The sequence below is a fragment of the Vigna angularis genome, chromosome 6 (genome assembly GCF_016808095.1).
Source record: "Vigna angularis cultivar LongXiaoDou No.4 chromosome 6, ASM1680809v1, whole genome shotgun sequence".
Taxonomy (NCBI): domain Eukaryota; kingdom Viridiplantae; phylum Streptophyta; class Magnoliopsida; order Fabales; family Fabaceae; genus Vigna; species Vigna angularis.
In genome coordinates, this window is record NC_068975.1 from 33347567 (window position 1) to 33362934 (window position 15368).

At 30.4% G+C, this 15368-nt stretch overlaps 1 protein-coding gene across 1 annotated transcript; it reads left to right on the forward strand.

Moving 5' to 3' along the window:
- Positions 1 to 12148: 12148 nt before the first annotated feature.
- Positions 12149 to 14368, forward strand: LOC108342282 (glucan endo-1,3-beta-glucosidase 14). Its single transcript, XM_017580033.2, has 3 exons — positions 12149 to 12461; positions 12607 to 13664; positions 13770 to 14368. Exons 1-3 carry the CDS (start codon positions 12218 to 12220, stop codon positions 13845 to 13847), a joined length of 1380 nt encoding a protein of 459 aa, XP_017435522.2. The 5' UTR covers positions 12149 to 12217; the 3' UTR covers positions 13848 to 14368.
- Positions 14369 to 15368: the final 1000 nt, after the last annotated feature.

The window sequence follows — 15368 nt, forward strand, 5'->3', positions numbered from 1 at the left end:
CGATATCATTTGTTGTATGAAAAGGTGTTAGATGTACAAATTTTATCATCCTTAACTACAACGATTTCTTGTTGGTTGGATTAGGACTTATAGAAAGGGGAGTTAGGAAGTTAAAATAATTATATTCTTGTTTGTTATCTTCTAACTAAGCCATTTTTTCATCTTACACCTCATTAGGTTATGGATTGACATTAGTTCACTCTCTTTAACGTTTATGGGAAAACAATGAAGATTTATGATTGCCTCCAAAATTTTGACATAAAAGATTATCTTTTTCATCACTCTTTTTGTCATTTTTTTCCAAAAGAAAAAGAAAAAATAAAAGAATATGACATTAAAAAACATGGGAGAGAACAAATTTTTTATTTTTCCATTTTAATTGTGAGAACAAAAATTCAAATCATAATAAAATTAAAAAAAAAATATCAACCGTGCCAAAAATAAAATAAAACGACACAAAAACAGTAGTGGTGTAAAAAAATAAAATCAAAATAAGAGTAAATTAAAATAAAATTTTAGGAGAAAATTATTATACAAATGAGACAAATGATATTAAATGAAAATAAAATATTTTTTTATTTATCCAGACAAAATTAGGTGTTGACAACCATCTCAATCGGTGGTAATGTTCTTGATGGATGAGTTTATTAGAAAAATGATCTTATAAATTATTTTAATAGGCACTCAAATAATAAGACAAATTTTTTCTAAGTAATCCCCAACAAAGAAAACATACTTCTTCCTTTATTTTTATCGAAGATATTAAAACCATCGTCTATATCCCACAAAATAATCCACCACAAATAAAAACTGATAAAGAGACTCTAATTCCATAAAAAGCTATCGTGCCCCTTGTGAAATAAATGGGAAATTACTAATTTCCTGGGAATCAAAGAACCTAACAAAATGATAAAGGCTTACACAAATGACTATATGATAATAATTAAAGAGACAATACGTAATATGTTATGTTTCTTTCTTTTCCACTAACGATTACATCTTGTAGTCAATTATGGATGAGAAAGAGAAAGAGAGGGAGAAAATGAATTTAAAGAAACTCACATATGTTATTCTAACTTTTGTGATACGTTAATCATGGTACCATCTGATGTACTAGAAAGTGTTAGACGTAGAAATTCTATTATCATTACATATAACAGTTTCCTGTTGGTTAGATTAGGAGTTATAGAAATCAGAGTTAAGAAGTTAAAATACATGTCATTATCATTCTAGTAGGAGGTTTGTTATCTTTTAGGTGGTATATGTTTTTACTAGGTCATTTTCTCATCTTAAGTTATGGATTGACATTGGTATATACAATATATTTTATGGTAATGAGTTTTGTTATAAAAGTAGTTAAGAGCAATGAAACATGCAATATTCTGGTTTTCCAAACTCAGGCTTACTAGTTTCATTTAAGGTCTCTCGATTTATGTGGTGAAGGTCAAATATTTTACTTAATACAATTTTCAAGCTCTAAGCACGATTCAAAGTTCTTTATTCTCTTTATTTGCTACAAGAGAGAACAATTTTATATTTTTTCTATTTTAATTGTCTGGAAAACAATTCAAATCATAATAAAATTAAAATTAAGAATAAAAAAAATATCAACCATTCTAAAAATAAAATAATAGAAAATGACACAAAAGATGATGAAAAAAAATGTTCAATGGTGTATAAAAAATAAAATTAAAATAAGAGTAAAATAAAATAAAATTTTAGAAGAGAATTATTGTAAAATAGAGTCAAATGAGTGAACTATAAATGAAAAATAATTTTATTATTTATTTATTTATCCAAACAAAATTTGGTCACCTCAATCACTCGTAATGCTCTAAATGAAAGAGTTTATTAGAAAAATGATTTTAGGAATCATTCTAATAGACATTCAATTAATGTGGTAATTATCTTACATTTTTATTAATGATGTCAAAATGGGTTGTAATCTGGGATCAACTCGACTTATCACGGGTTTGAGTCGGGTTTGGTTTAAAAAAATGGAATTCTTTTATGCGGGTTAGTTTTTAACCCAGTTCACTTAGAACTCACTCAGGGTGAGTCAGGTTTACTCCCCAACCCACCTAATTTAATTTAATTATTTATTATTTTGCATTTTTTTGTACATGTTTTTGGATTATGCTTGAATTATGATATTTTTTTGTTGAATTATCTTCAAGGTTTAACAATCATTTTAGTTTGACGTTTATTTAGATTTGAATTAAAAAAAATTGTAACTTTTTTATTTAAAAAAACTTATAATTAAATGAGTCAATGAAACCGCCTATTTAACCTACCAAAATTTGAATTTTTTTACTAACAAGTGAGTTATAAGTCAGGTTACCTATTTTCACAACTCTAACATGTAAAATACAAAACTCTCCCATAAACTGATCTTCTATCTCTTCGTCATCCTTTACTTAAGTGTCCTTTACTCTCTTTTTTTTCATGACCAACATCTCCTTGGGTTGTCTTCTATTTAACCTTTGCCTACTTTTGATTCACTTCTTACTAACCATATTCATCTCTTTATATTCATGTTTCTCTCTTATCAATATCTTTTCCATTTAAGTGACTTGAATTCCTAATCTCCTATCGAAGCTCGTTGTGTTCCTTTGGCGTCTCTCTCCTCAAGAACGACACAGTGAACTTTTGAAGAAAAAATAAAATATAATAAAATATAAAGATTATTATGTCGAAACTTTTCTTATATGCACCAAAATTTTAAGTCCCTCCCTCACTACTGCAATGATATACGCTAGTCAAAGTCAAATTTTGTTAATAGATACAGCTTTAATTTCAACCAGTTATATTTTTTTAATTATTTTGATTTTTTTACAAAAATGACTTAACTGTTTCAGTCAGCAAAAATTTTCAATCATTGAAATTATTAATTATTTCTATAAATTGTCCACCACTTGTCACTCAGGGGACCACGATAATTTAGAACTTTTTACGAAAAACTTCGAAGAAAAAGGAAAAATAAAATTATTGTTTATAAATTAAAATTGATGATTTTATAAATTAACTACTTTATATATATAATTTAATTTTTAAATACTTCTTCATATACTTTTTCAAAATTTTATTTTGATATATGTATAAATTAATATTAAATTACAAAAATATTGATTTTTCGAATGTTTTTCTCCCAGAGTTTATATATAGTCGAACAAGTTTTCAGACTTTTTATCACTTTTGTTCTCGTCATCTCCTAAATCCCTTGTTATTTACTAGTTTTAATTATACGTTAAGTATTTTTTATTATAATTCGATTATGAATTTTTAAAAATCAATATAGTGTAAAAAATATTTAAAAATACTTATTATTTTCAACGTAATAAATTTAAATTACGGGTATTTTCTCAGCAGATTTTCTCTCACGTGACGAAAATACTCTCATTTATCGCAACATTTAGTTTTCTCTTTTCTTCTCACTTAATTAAGTCATCAATTATTAAAATTTTAACTATAAAAAAAATTATTTTTAATTAGGAAATTGGTTTCTAAACAAATTTTTGTCACTAAAATAAGATCATTATTTAGAATTTTGTTTATAATGTATACATAATGTATTTTTTAATATAAATTAATATTAAAACAATAAATTACATTAATCACACCATTTTTTATTAATTATAAAATCTCATATTTTTTTAAGATATGAATACAAGAAAGTAATATAACAAGACAAAATATAATTTAAATGATACAGACTCAATTAAAAAAAAATAAAAACTAAACACTCAATAAATAAATACAAAAATTTAATAGAACCTACATTAAAAGTACATATATTTTATAAGGGAATGGAAACCTAATTAAGCCTACATTATATTATACAACATTGAAAAGAAAAAAATCCTTCAACTCATATGCAAAGAAGAAAGTTCTTAGTCAATCACGCATCTTAGTGTATTCTGATTGACTGACTTCAACATAAAAGAAACCAGAAAAAAATAAATAAAAGTATATCAAAACTTCGTGGCACGCGAGAGACTAAGGCAGATTTTGTATTAGAAACGTCTTTACTTGAGGAGTTGATGATTTTGTTTTTCCAAATTGCGTGCTATTTGACTTAGACTCCCAAGTTTTCAACTCACCAGTCTCTTTAGACTGCATTTCTGTCTTCTTTTCCTATCTCTCTCTGCATACATTTCAAATAACGCTTTTGGCAGTGTCAAACTAGGCCCCACCTGCAACCATTATAGCCACATATCACAACTATATAACACCCAATCCACATGCAGTAAATCTCAACACTCAAAACACCTCATAACAGTACTGCAAATTGGAAACAGTCTTCTTGTTCTGATGGATGAAGCTCCGAAGATAGTGCAAATCGAAACCAGGTACGTGCAAACCGATGCTGTCAACTTCAGAGACGTCGTTCAGAGCCTCACGGGAAAGAACTCCTCCACAGATTGGATAGGGCTAAATGATAGATCTGCCGCTGAATCATGCTCAAAAGGAGGAATCCCTCAGTCAAAGGAAATAGGAGCTGCTTCTGCTGCTTCTGCTGCCACTTATGGAACCAATGAAACTCTCTTACCACCTCCTTTTTCTTCCTCCACGCATCTGATCAATAACATCTCCTTCAAAGACTTTGATGGATTCATGCTGCCTCCCACCGAGTTGATGCCATGGTCATACTCATATACCTAGCTACCATCACAATAAGAGATTCGCATATCATCATTCTTCACAGAATTCAATTCATATTATATTTATTTAATAACTGCATGAGATGTTTTATTTCATAATGGAAAGCTTTTGGCCACTGCTTTTTATCCATTATATATATGTATGTGCGTGTCACTGGACTCTCAGATTTTTCTTATTTACTGTTGCGTTTTCTTACAAGTATGTATGAATGGGTTATTGCAGTTGACAGATTCTACCTATTTTTCATAAGCAATCGTGATCCAGTTAGACAGAATTATTGCAAGAAAAATTTCCCTTCAAATATATAATCCAATGTGTATATGGACTTAAACTTTGAATCTGATTCGTACTTCTGTTTAAATTTTAGCAACCTTCGTGAGTTACTGCACGCGTTTAGTAGCTATTGCGTATCAGTGCGAACTTTGTTTACAGCGCAAGGGAACCTTAATTACGGACGATGTTATGCAGTAGTTAGCAGAAGTTCATACACCTGTTGCTTGTTACTTATCTGATATATCGATCGTTTTTGTTTAAGAAAAATTTCTAAGTAAAATGTTGAACTTAAAGATAAATATATTGGTCTATTAGAAAAAACCTTTAACTCAACTTTTATATTATATAATTTTTTTAAATGATGAAAGTGAGATTCGTAAAAGAAAAAAAACTGTCATTAGGACAAAAGTTGCTTAATTATATTAAGAAGATTTCTAGAAGCTATTTAAGTCAAAATGTCAGCATAAGTGGGTTTAGCCAATCCGCCGGCAAATATGATTGTCCAACCACGTTGTTTAGTATGGATTTTTTGGTAACTAAATTTGCGATTTGAACAAAATCCAACTTTAATAGAATATACTAATCCAACGTTGTTTTCATTTTCAGTGGAAATTTTAAGTATGCTTTTGCTGTGGTTTGAGTCCAAGACTCATTATTAGCGAGTTATGAATTTCAATATACAATTTATTGAAGAAGTATACTGTATTGACTTATTTTCAACATGTTGACTGAACAAGTCAAAATAATCCAGGTTGGTCCATTTTGCCAGTTTTGTACAAGAATTAGTGGGGCTAAAGCATCAAAATAACAAATTTACTCGATTGTTGACACTTGCATAGTTAAATAGTTTTACAAATTGAAGGATGACAACATTGATTTTATGGACTTTAGGATTATGTCTGTATTTTTTTATGTTATCTTAGACCTACTATGAATGGTTTGATACTTGTATTCTTAATGTATTATTTTCAAACCGAAAGTGACAATGATATTGATTTAGGGTCATATAGGTGTTAATATCCATTTGGTGAGGCGGGGTTAGAATTTTCAATTTGTTCTCTCAGGATAGATCAATCCACTTTGTTTTGGTTTTTTTGACAACGACTTATTTGCCCTAAGAAAATCACACCCGTTTTGGAAATATATTTTCATTGTAACCCCTTCACAGAAAAATGTTTACTCAAGAGTATTTTCATTAAAAAAAAAGGGAGTAAGTAGTGAACTTAAGAAAAAGGGGGTAGGGGTGAGAATAAAACTTCTGAGGTGCATGCGGACCAAGTTCAAGCTCCACTGAGTTTATGGGTTGGACATAAGAATCCTTTTATGGTTATGCTTCCTACACCCTGTCAAATTTCTGTCTCACCCCATCAAAAAGCTATGAGAAATTTTTTTCCATATGACAGAGAGGAGAGATTGCTTTCCGGAAAAGAATTTTCAGAAATGTTTATTGTATTTGAAAGTAATAGAGTGTAGAAAGAAATTTGATAGGCTGTAGGAAGCAATACCATCCTTTTACTGAATTCAAGAAGCCCAAATGCAAGAGTCCAGCAACTGCCTTACTTTTGCCTTACGGTATTCGTGATTATAATTGAGATATCCGCTTATATCATCAACTGTATTATAACACTACATACGTTCGGATTTGGGATCATTGGATGTGAAACAAAAAAAAGAATGGTGAAAATTCGCTTGACGAATAATTATTTTTTCAGAAATAAATAGGTTTTCGGTATATTTAACTAAATAAAAGGGGACTTGAGTTATTTAGGTAAATAAAAAAATGGTATACGAAAAAAAGTCCAGAGAAAGTGAAAAAATAATTAAAATTAGCACATTTTTAAGTTGTCGACATTAAAAGAAGCGAAAAAGAAAACAGGTTTAAAGAGGAAAGAAAAAGCTTGAGTTTTTTTTCTTCTTTTTATTTTGCTTACTTGAATAGAAAAAAGAATTTAGTATACAAATATTTTATCTCGTAATAAATAAAATATAATTATCCATTTTGTGTGAGATGTAATACAACAATAACGAACAAATTTCTTACTTCTTATCATGAAATGAAATCTCCCCTTTGAAGAGAAGACGGCAATTACATATTTTTTCGTTAATAATACAGAACAAAGTATATATAATTTTATAATACTCAACCCCCTAATTTTCCGTGCATGCAATTGGTGCCAAACATCTTCAATCATTAACTTTGTTTTAATAAAGTTATGTTTATATAGCCCTTAAGGAAGCATTATAGTTTAAGAATTAAATTAGGTGCAATAATGTTATTAAATTTATTGTGCAGATTATCAAGTAAAATAACGATTTTGGAAAAAAGTAAACAGAAAAAAAGAATGTAAAATATGGCATGAAGCTTTATCCCTAGATTAAGAGAAAATAAATTGAAATGAATGGCTTTTGTAACATAGGGCGTGACTTAACTTGTCTTTGTGCAAACACAAACATGTGATGTGCTTTAAAACTATCTTTTTAGTATGTCTATAACATACCCACCATACCCTTCTACCTTTGCAACAAATATTAAATTGTCCTTCAACAAAAGCCATGATCTTTATAAAAAAAAATAACCACTTTCAATATTCTCTTACACATGCATATTCATATTCCATTAGATGCATCAAGGGGAGAAAAAAAGCTACCACTCATGATCAACAAACAAACAAATTATTTAATACAAAGCACTTCTCCCTTATATAATGATACAGTTGAACTTGAACATATACCTTTTTAATTTATATTTTTGAGAAAAATAAAGTTATTTGATAAATTAATTAATTATGCATAAATAAATACAATATATTTTTCAAAGAGTTTTCCAATCAACTGCGACAATAACAATTTTGTAAGAGACCAGTTTCAGGGTCAAAGTTTGTTGACATTTTTCTTATATTAATTTAGAAATCCTTAAACATCAAGTATCCATGAAAATATAGTTAATTTTGATAGGGATAAAGAGAAGGTAGGTGCTTTATATGAAAGGAGCTTTAGGGCACGTAAGCCTTTCTTTTTTATCTTTTTGTAACAGTGATATCACATGCAATGCAAGTTATGGCTAGTGGCTGGGGTGATGCCATTCGTAAGTAAAGTGCATTTTCATGGCAACTTTTCCTCTCACTGAATGTACACAATAAAGTGTAGTGGGAAAAACCATAACTATGGATACATCACATAAGCTATGGTCGATAATTGTGATGACTGATCACCTTTCTAGTAGTAATCTCATTAACACTTTCACTATCATAAGAATGCATAACTCTTTTAGTTTTTTCTTTATCATAATAATGCAGAATTCCTTTTAGTTTTTTTTATCGTTAGCTGTTAATATTTATTAATTTAAATAGTTATTCATAATTTCTCTCACATTTCCTTCTAAATCTATCAAATTAATTTTATATTTCTCAAGTGTTATGTTGAAATAATGATCTCCCCTGTATTTATCAATTTTTTTTCAGTTGAGTATTGATAATTATAAGTGTTAGGATACAAACCCATAGTGAATAAAACAAGAGATATATACGAGTTTATATACATATTAGATACGTTCACTGATAAGAAATGTTTTGAAGTAGTACCAAAAGTAAATTCGTGAGGATTTGACTTAGACAATATCTTACCATTATAAATATTTATGTGTGTTGACCCTCCTACAATTGGTATAATGCTTTTGTTAGAGGTGTAAGTATGAATCTAAGAGTATGAAAAGGGATACTAGAATATTTTTGCTTGAGGGAGAGCGACTCATCCTTAAAGAAAAAAATTATTAGAATTCTAAGTGTTTGTGTTGTATTTCTCTCGTTAATCTCCTTATTGATAAACCAAACAATAAGATGATCATGTTATTTATATATGTTTTATGAATATGTTATAGAAAATATGTAAGAATGAGAGAGAACATGCATATGTAACTTTTGTTACAAGTCAAGCGAGAATATATAGATGTAAGCTAATGAATAAGATATTTACGAGGGTTTATGTTCTATAGTTATCCGTTGTTAATAGTATTTGATAATTCAAGCAATTAACCGAATAAATGCAAAAGAAAGGTTTAGCTTGGCCACTTATATACGATGAAGATAATATGGTTAGGCTATTAAACTACAAATGGTATCACTTGACACCACAAAATAGAAAAGAAGTTTTGCCACGTTACCTTGGTTACACACAACGCAATTGGATGGAAAGTCTAAAGCATGACATTTACTATGTTAAATAATTTGAAAGTTAGTCAAATATAATAAGTACCACATATATTCTACGTATATCGGAAGACTTTTAGTTTTGTTCAGTTATTTATCTTTTAAACTTCTATTGGTCCCGTTATCATTAAATACAAAATCTTGAGATCAAACAGTTAAAATGAAAAGGTTAACAGAAATCAATCAATTATCAGAATAATATTCCTAGATAAGAGATGATTGTCATTTTCGAATATTAAAGTTTTTTTTAGTTTAACAATATAATTATTAAATACAAGTAGAGTTGTTTTATTAGAAATATGCAATAATAAAACTCACTTGCATTTTTTGCACTTACTTTTTGTTTTTGGTGGGATTTTGGAATGATAAACTTCTGCGTTAACTTTTAGAATTTCAGTGGATTTTTTAGTTATTTAATTCCATAAATTTTCACCTAAAATTGTCTTCAACTACTTGACATATATTATCTAATAATTTTGGATACAGGATAAGATACAAACAGTGAAAAGTATTCATTTTAAGATAATTGAGATGCGATCTCTAAGTTTTAGAAGCATGTCTGGTCGCGGATAATTCGCAATCCGAACAACTTGCTCAAACTCATATAATATCACGGCCTATTTGTTGAATTTTCCACATTTTCAACAGGTTTTATCTTGAATTTCCTACTATTTTATTTTATACCTTTACCTTTTTATTCCATTAGGATAATTTTTTTTTATTTCTTAATGATACAGAGAGTTAGTATGTGCTAAAAATATTTCAGATAGGCTTTTTAAAAACTTTTGTAGTATAAATAAGTAATTCATAATGACGTGTTTGTGATGGGTTTTATTTTATTCAGGGTAGTTAGGGAGATATTATATTATATGTACATTTATTGAGTCTTATTCGAGATAAGATATTTCATATTATTTTTAATTTAAAAAAATAAATTTTTTAATTTTTTAATTTTGTCATTTCTATTCAATTAAATATTTTACTCAAATTATTTTCAATAGTTTGATTATAACATTATTGGATGTAACTGACTTTTGAAGAGAAAGAGTTTTTCCTCATTAATGAGGGAGGAATCTAGTCAATCTCATGCGAGTGGAATTCAAAGCTTGCTTTAGATCTAATCATTCTTAAGTTCGCTTTGCATTTCTAACGTTCTTGATATTTTTTGTCTTTTAGCTTTAATTGATCTTGACAATTAGTCAAATTACTTCGTCCGAATAACCAAAAGCTTACAAATCCTGCACTTATGTATGTGGATACCATACTTCGCATAATATATATTAAATCTCTTCATTAATTTCTTCATAAAGTACACTTAACCTTAATATTTCTTACACGTATCAGGGAACAATTAATTAGAAGAATACTTTGCTTTACTTAATAAGAAGACTAATGAAATTGTTTTAAGCTTATAATGTCATCTCATATGAATCTTTATACCAAAAGAAATCTAGAAATTTTTTTATACAGACAAAAATTATGATAGGTTGACCATTTTTTATTATAATTTTTTGAGAATAGTTGTATCATTATTTTATTAATTTGATTGAATTTAATTTTAGAAAAATATTTGAAATAGACTAATTACACCTTACAACTTGTAAAAAAGTTATAAAAAAAATTGTTAAAAAAACATTTTATACTGAAGACCTTAACACGTTAACCACCTTTTCATAACAATTTTCTACTGACATTAAGGCTTCATCCGAGTAACAAAACTATACAAACATAAACACACGTGCATATTCAATTAGAAAATGTTTTTTTAATAATTTTTTTGACAAAATATTTTGACCTGTAGTTAGTTCGTTTTAAATATTTTTTTAAAATAAATTTAAACAAACTAATAAAATAATGAGATATAACCGATGTGAAAAAATTATTCAATCGCGTATATTTGAAAAATACCAAAAACACACTATTTAATACGTTTTGAATACATGATACTTGAGCAGTTGGAAAAAACAGAATCCTATGACCTGCCTCAAAGTTCATTTTTTCTGTCAAAGAAGTATCTGATAGAAAAACTGATGCGTATAATTTGAGTATGTAACACATGTTATGCAGTAGAGCTAAAAGTATGTACTGGTTTAGTGTATCCTTTGGTTTTTGCATGGAACAGGAAACGGATGAAGCACATCCATAAGGCTAATTATTGGTATCTCTACAACAGAGGGGCAGAAAACTTTTTGCAAGGGTGGTTATCTGATCCGAACAAGATTTTTGTGTGGAAGAGAAGATGAACACCTGTTTTCATTCGATTAATTTGACCACCTATTTTGTCGAAATCGAACTAATTCAATGAAAAACAGAAGGAGGGCTCTCTGACCATGACTCCTAAAGCATTATATATGCATGTTACAGAAATCTATGGATGAACCCAGAAAAGTCCCAAACAACTCACCGACCAGACAAGGTTTTTCTAAGCAATGACACGCTCATTTCCCACTACTTTCTGTTGATTTAGATCTAACATATTATGACACTTCAACCAGAAAATAAATAATGTACCTTCCACCTCATATATACAGGTACGCTTCTCATTCTGTCCCCCTCCTTTTCAGCTCAAAGTTTTTTGGAAGGTATATATCATTTCATAAATAATACCAATTCACTCAAAGCAGTACTGATGTTAAATAATTTATCATTGTCTGACATATATAGTCCATTTTTTCTGCATGTGATCACTTACAAATTAAGTATCTAATCCCTTTCTCAATAAAATATATTTAGTATGATCCTATGTGTATATTGGAGATCCAAGGTTGTTTGTCTCCGACACTGCCATGATTAAAAAAATGTACACACAAATATACGTTTGTTTAAAACATAATCTGTTATTATTAAAGTCCTCTAAATTTCACCTTATCTGAATTTTTGGGAATATGCAATGACTTGCCATAAAGACTCTGATATTTAACCAAGCAGTGGGATTTGTTTTGCTTTTGTCAGAAGAAAGTGGGTTAAATGGAAGTTGGCATGGGTTGGAAAGAGACAACCCAGACGAAAAGAAATATGCATCATTAAGAATATATAAATAAGGAAACCAAGCCAAACCAGAAAAAAACCCCAGGGATATGGCAAATGCAATAGCAATACTACTAAGGCAAGCTAACTCAACCAAACACAAATCCTCTCATTTACCTTGTCTCTCTCTTCCTCCAAAATATTCAAACAAGAAAAGAAAGGAATTCCTCCCCCATATAATAATACCTCTATATCTCTTCCATAATCCTAGACTCTCTTCCTTCCTCACAATGGCAACATTCATCCGAAATTTGGTCATCAGCTATGCTTTTCTTGCAGTTTTTCTCTCAGCAGGTACCCCGTTTGCTCTATTTTTCTATACATCTTTTTGTTTTCGCATACCCTTTTGTGTATTTGTAATTATAATCGTTAGCTAATAATAACTTGTATAATATTGAGTAATAGTGCTGACATTTTTTGGTTGATTGTGCCATCATAGGTATTGGAGTTTTTGTAGGTGTTGAGTCTTTTGGAATCAATTATGGTCAGGTGGCTAACAATTTGCCACCACCAGACAAAGTCCTTGAATTGTTGAGCACCCTTAATCTCACAAAAACAAGAATCTATGACACCAATCCTCAGATTTTGAGTTCTTTTGCCAACTCAAACATTGAAATCATCGTGACAGTGGAAAACGAAATACTAAGCCAGTTGGATGATCCTCAACAAGCAGCTCAATGGGTGAACAGCCACATCATACCGTACCTACCAGAGACAAAGATCACAGGGGTTCAGGTTGGGAATGAGGTCTTCACTGATGATGACACCACTCTTATTCAGCACCTTGTGCCAGCAGTAGTGAACATTCACAATGCTCTATCTCAGTTAGGCTACTCAAACATCAAAGTTTCAACACCTAGTTCGTTGGCAGTGCTTGCTTCCTCGTACCCTCCTTCATCTGGTAGTTTCCAAAGTGAAATCTCTGGGATCATGTACCAGTTTTTGAACTTCTTGTCAACCTCTAAGTCCCCCTTCTGGATCAATGCCTATCCCTACTTTGCTTACAAGGATAGTCCTAATGGGATTTCTTTGAACTATGTGTTGTTCAATCCCAATGCAGGAATGGTTGACCCTTACACCAATCTCCACTATGATAACATGCTTTATGCTATGGTGGATGCTGTTTCGTTTGCCATCGCTAGAATGGGCTTCAAGGGGATAGAGGTTAGGGTCTCTGAGACTGGTTGGCCATCCAAGGGAGACGCTGATGAGGTTGGTGCCACGCCAATGAATGCTGCAACTTACAACAGGAATTTATTGAGAAGGCAAATGGCAGGTGAAGGGACACCTTTGAATCCTAGAATGAGGTTGGACGTGTACTTGTTTGCGTTGTTCAATGAAGACTTGAAGCCTGGACCAACCTCAGAACGAAATTATGGTCTTTTTCGTCCCGATGAATCCATGACGTACAATGTTGGCTTGTCTGCTCTTGCAACCTCATCAGCATCAACTTCCTCCTCTTCAGTTTCTCTTGCTTCCTCTGCCGCCAGGGTTAAGGTAAAACTAAAACCATGGATCATCAAGTTACTTAGCCTATGATACAATTTCAATCCAATTATTTGTGTTGATAATTTTTGTTCTTTTTCTTTAACCATGAAACAGGTAGTAGCACCATGGAAATGCAAAAAGTTGGTGAACTGGATTCTTGTGTGTGTACTGATTTCAACCCTTTATGGGTGAAGAATATCCCTATACTGTGAAATTCATGTCAATATCACAGTTGGGATTTTACTTCCTTCAAGTGACCAAAGAGATCCACCCCTGAACAAAGGCATTTCGAATCTCAAGTTCGAAATTAAAGGTACTATTTTGAAGAAAATGAGACCGACCAACACTCTGCAAACAATTGGGTAGCAAAACCAGTGATACACACAGCAGGAAAGGAATTATGAAGGGTTGAAAATGGTGTATTTCTCAACGTCTTAATCAAGTGGCTATGCTTACGTCCACTTACACCACCATTAGTCAGTAGTCACATTCTAGCAACTAGCATGCATGTGGCGGTGACCAGAAACTGAACTCGTTTTAGGTAGACAATGGACAAAAGCCATCTCATTCTTTCGATGCAAGAATAAATTATAGTTTCAGTTTATTTTCTTTGATTATCAAATACGAAATATATGTTGTATGTCGCTTATGTAAAGTTTATTTCTCTTTTGTTTGCTTACTGGATACGACTATATTCCTTAAAATCACACACATCATAAATCTTCCTGTATTTTATAAAATTTAGAACTATTCCAACGTCATCAAGTCCCATATATAATAACATCATTCTTTTTTTATTCTACAAAAGAATTTTATGGTTTTATAATCATTTTTCAAATCATGTTAGATTAATCATTCATGAAGCAAGTTTCCAATGGTTCTGTAAAGAAAGAACTCTGTCATAGTTTTATTGTGCAAGTGAGAAGATAATCTATATATTATCATTACTTTAACTAATAAACAGGGTAAGATTTTTTAATGTAACTTTATAAAAAGCTAAATTCTATGTAAGTTTCCAACTTATCTCCTTGTGAGCTTAGTATACAAGGCTACATAACCAAAAGTTAAAATTTCCTACTTTTTAATTTCATTAGTGAAAAGGTGAATAAATGACTAGTCCTTGAAGAAAAACTAGAGGCTACCCTTATTGGTTGCTAAGAAATGCTCTGCATTTGGACGTGGAATTCATTCAGGAGCCTTGAGTATTTATATTTATAGTATGTCATGATATTATATTTTATGGGTACATTTTTAAAAGAGGTACATTTTTTAAGATTAACATGTCGTAAGGTTATGATTCCTTCTCACTTTGCCACTTTTGCAATCTTGAGAACGCTCTGTCATAAAGTTTAATAACAAAATCTGTTGGTTAAACTTATTATAATACAGAAAGATAAGGCTTTGTTTGTTTCTATTATCTTCCAGAGGACAGTGGGGCGGTCCAATATTATTCCCTCTGCCAAATAAGCCTCATCATAGGGTCATTCCCAAAGGTGCCTTTAAAAATAGTTTCTTTCTTGTTTAATTAATTTTCTTCTCTTTGGACCTTGTATTTTCCTTGTCTTAAAGAGGGATAATCAAACCTCAGCCATATGAAAAAGTGATGCTCTTCGACATAAGCTAACGTGGTACACATGAAACCCTAAAATGATGAAAGCTGACCATTAAGTATTTCTTCTTTTTTTTCTTTTGGGGGCATAAAAAAGGACAATT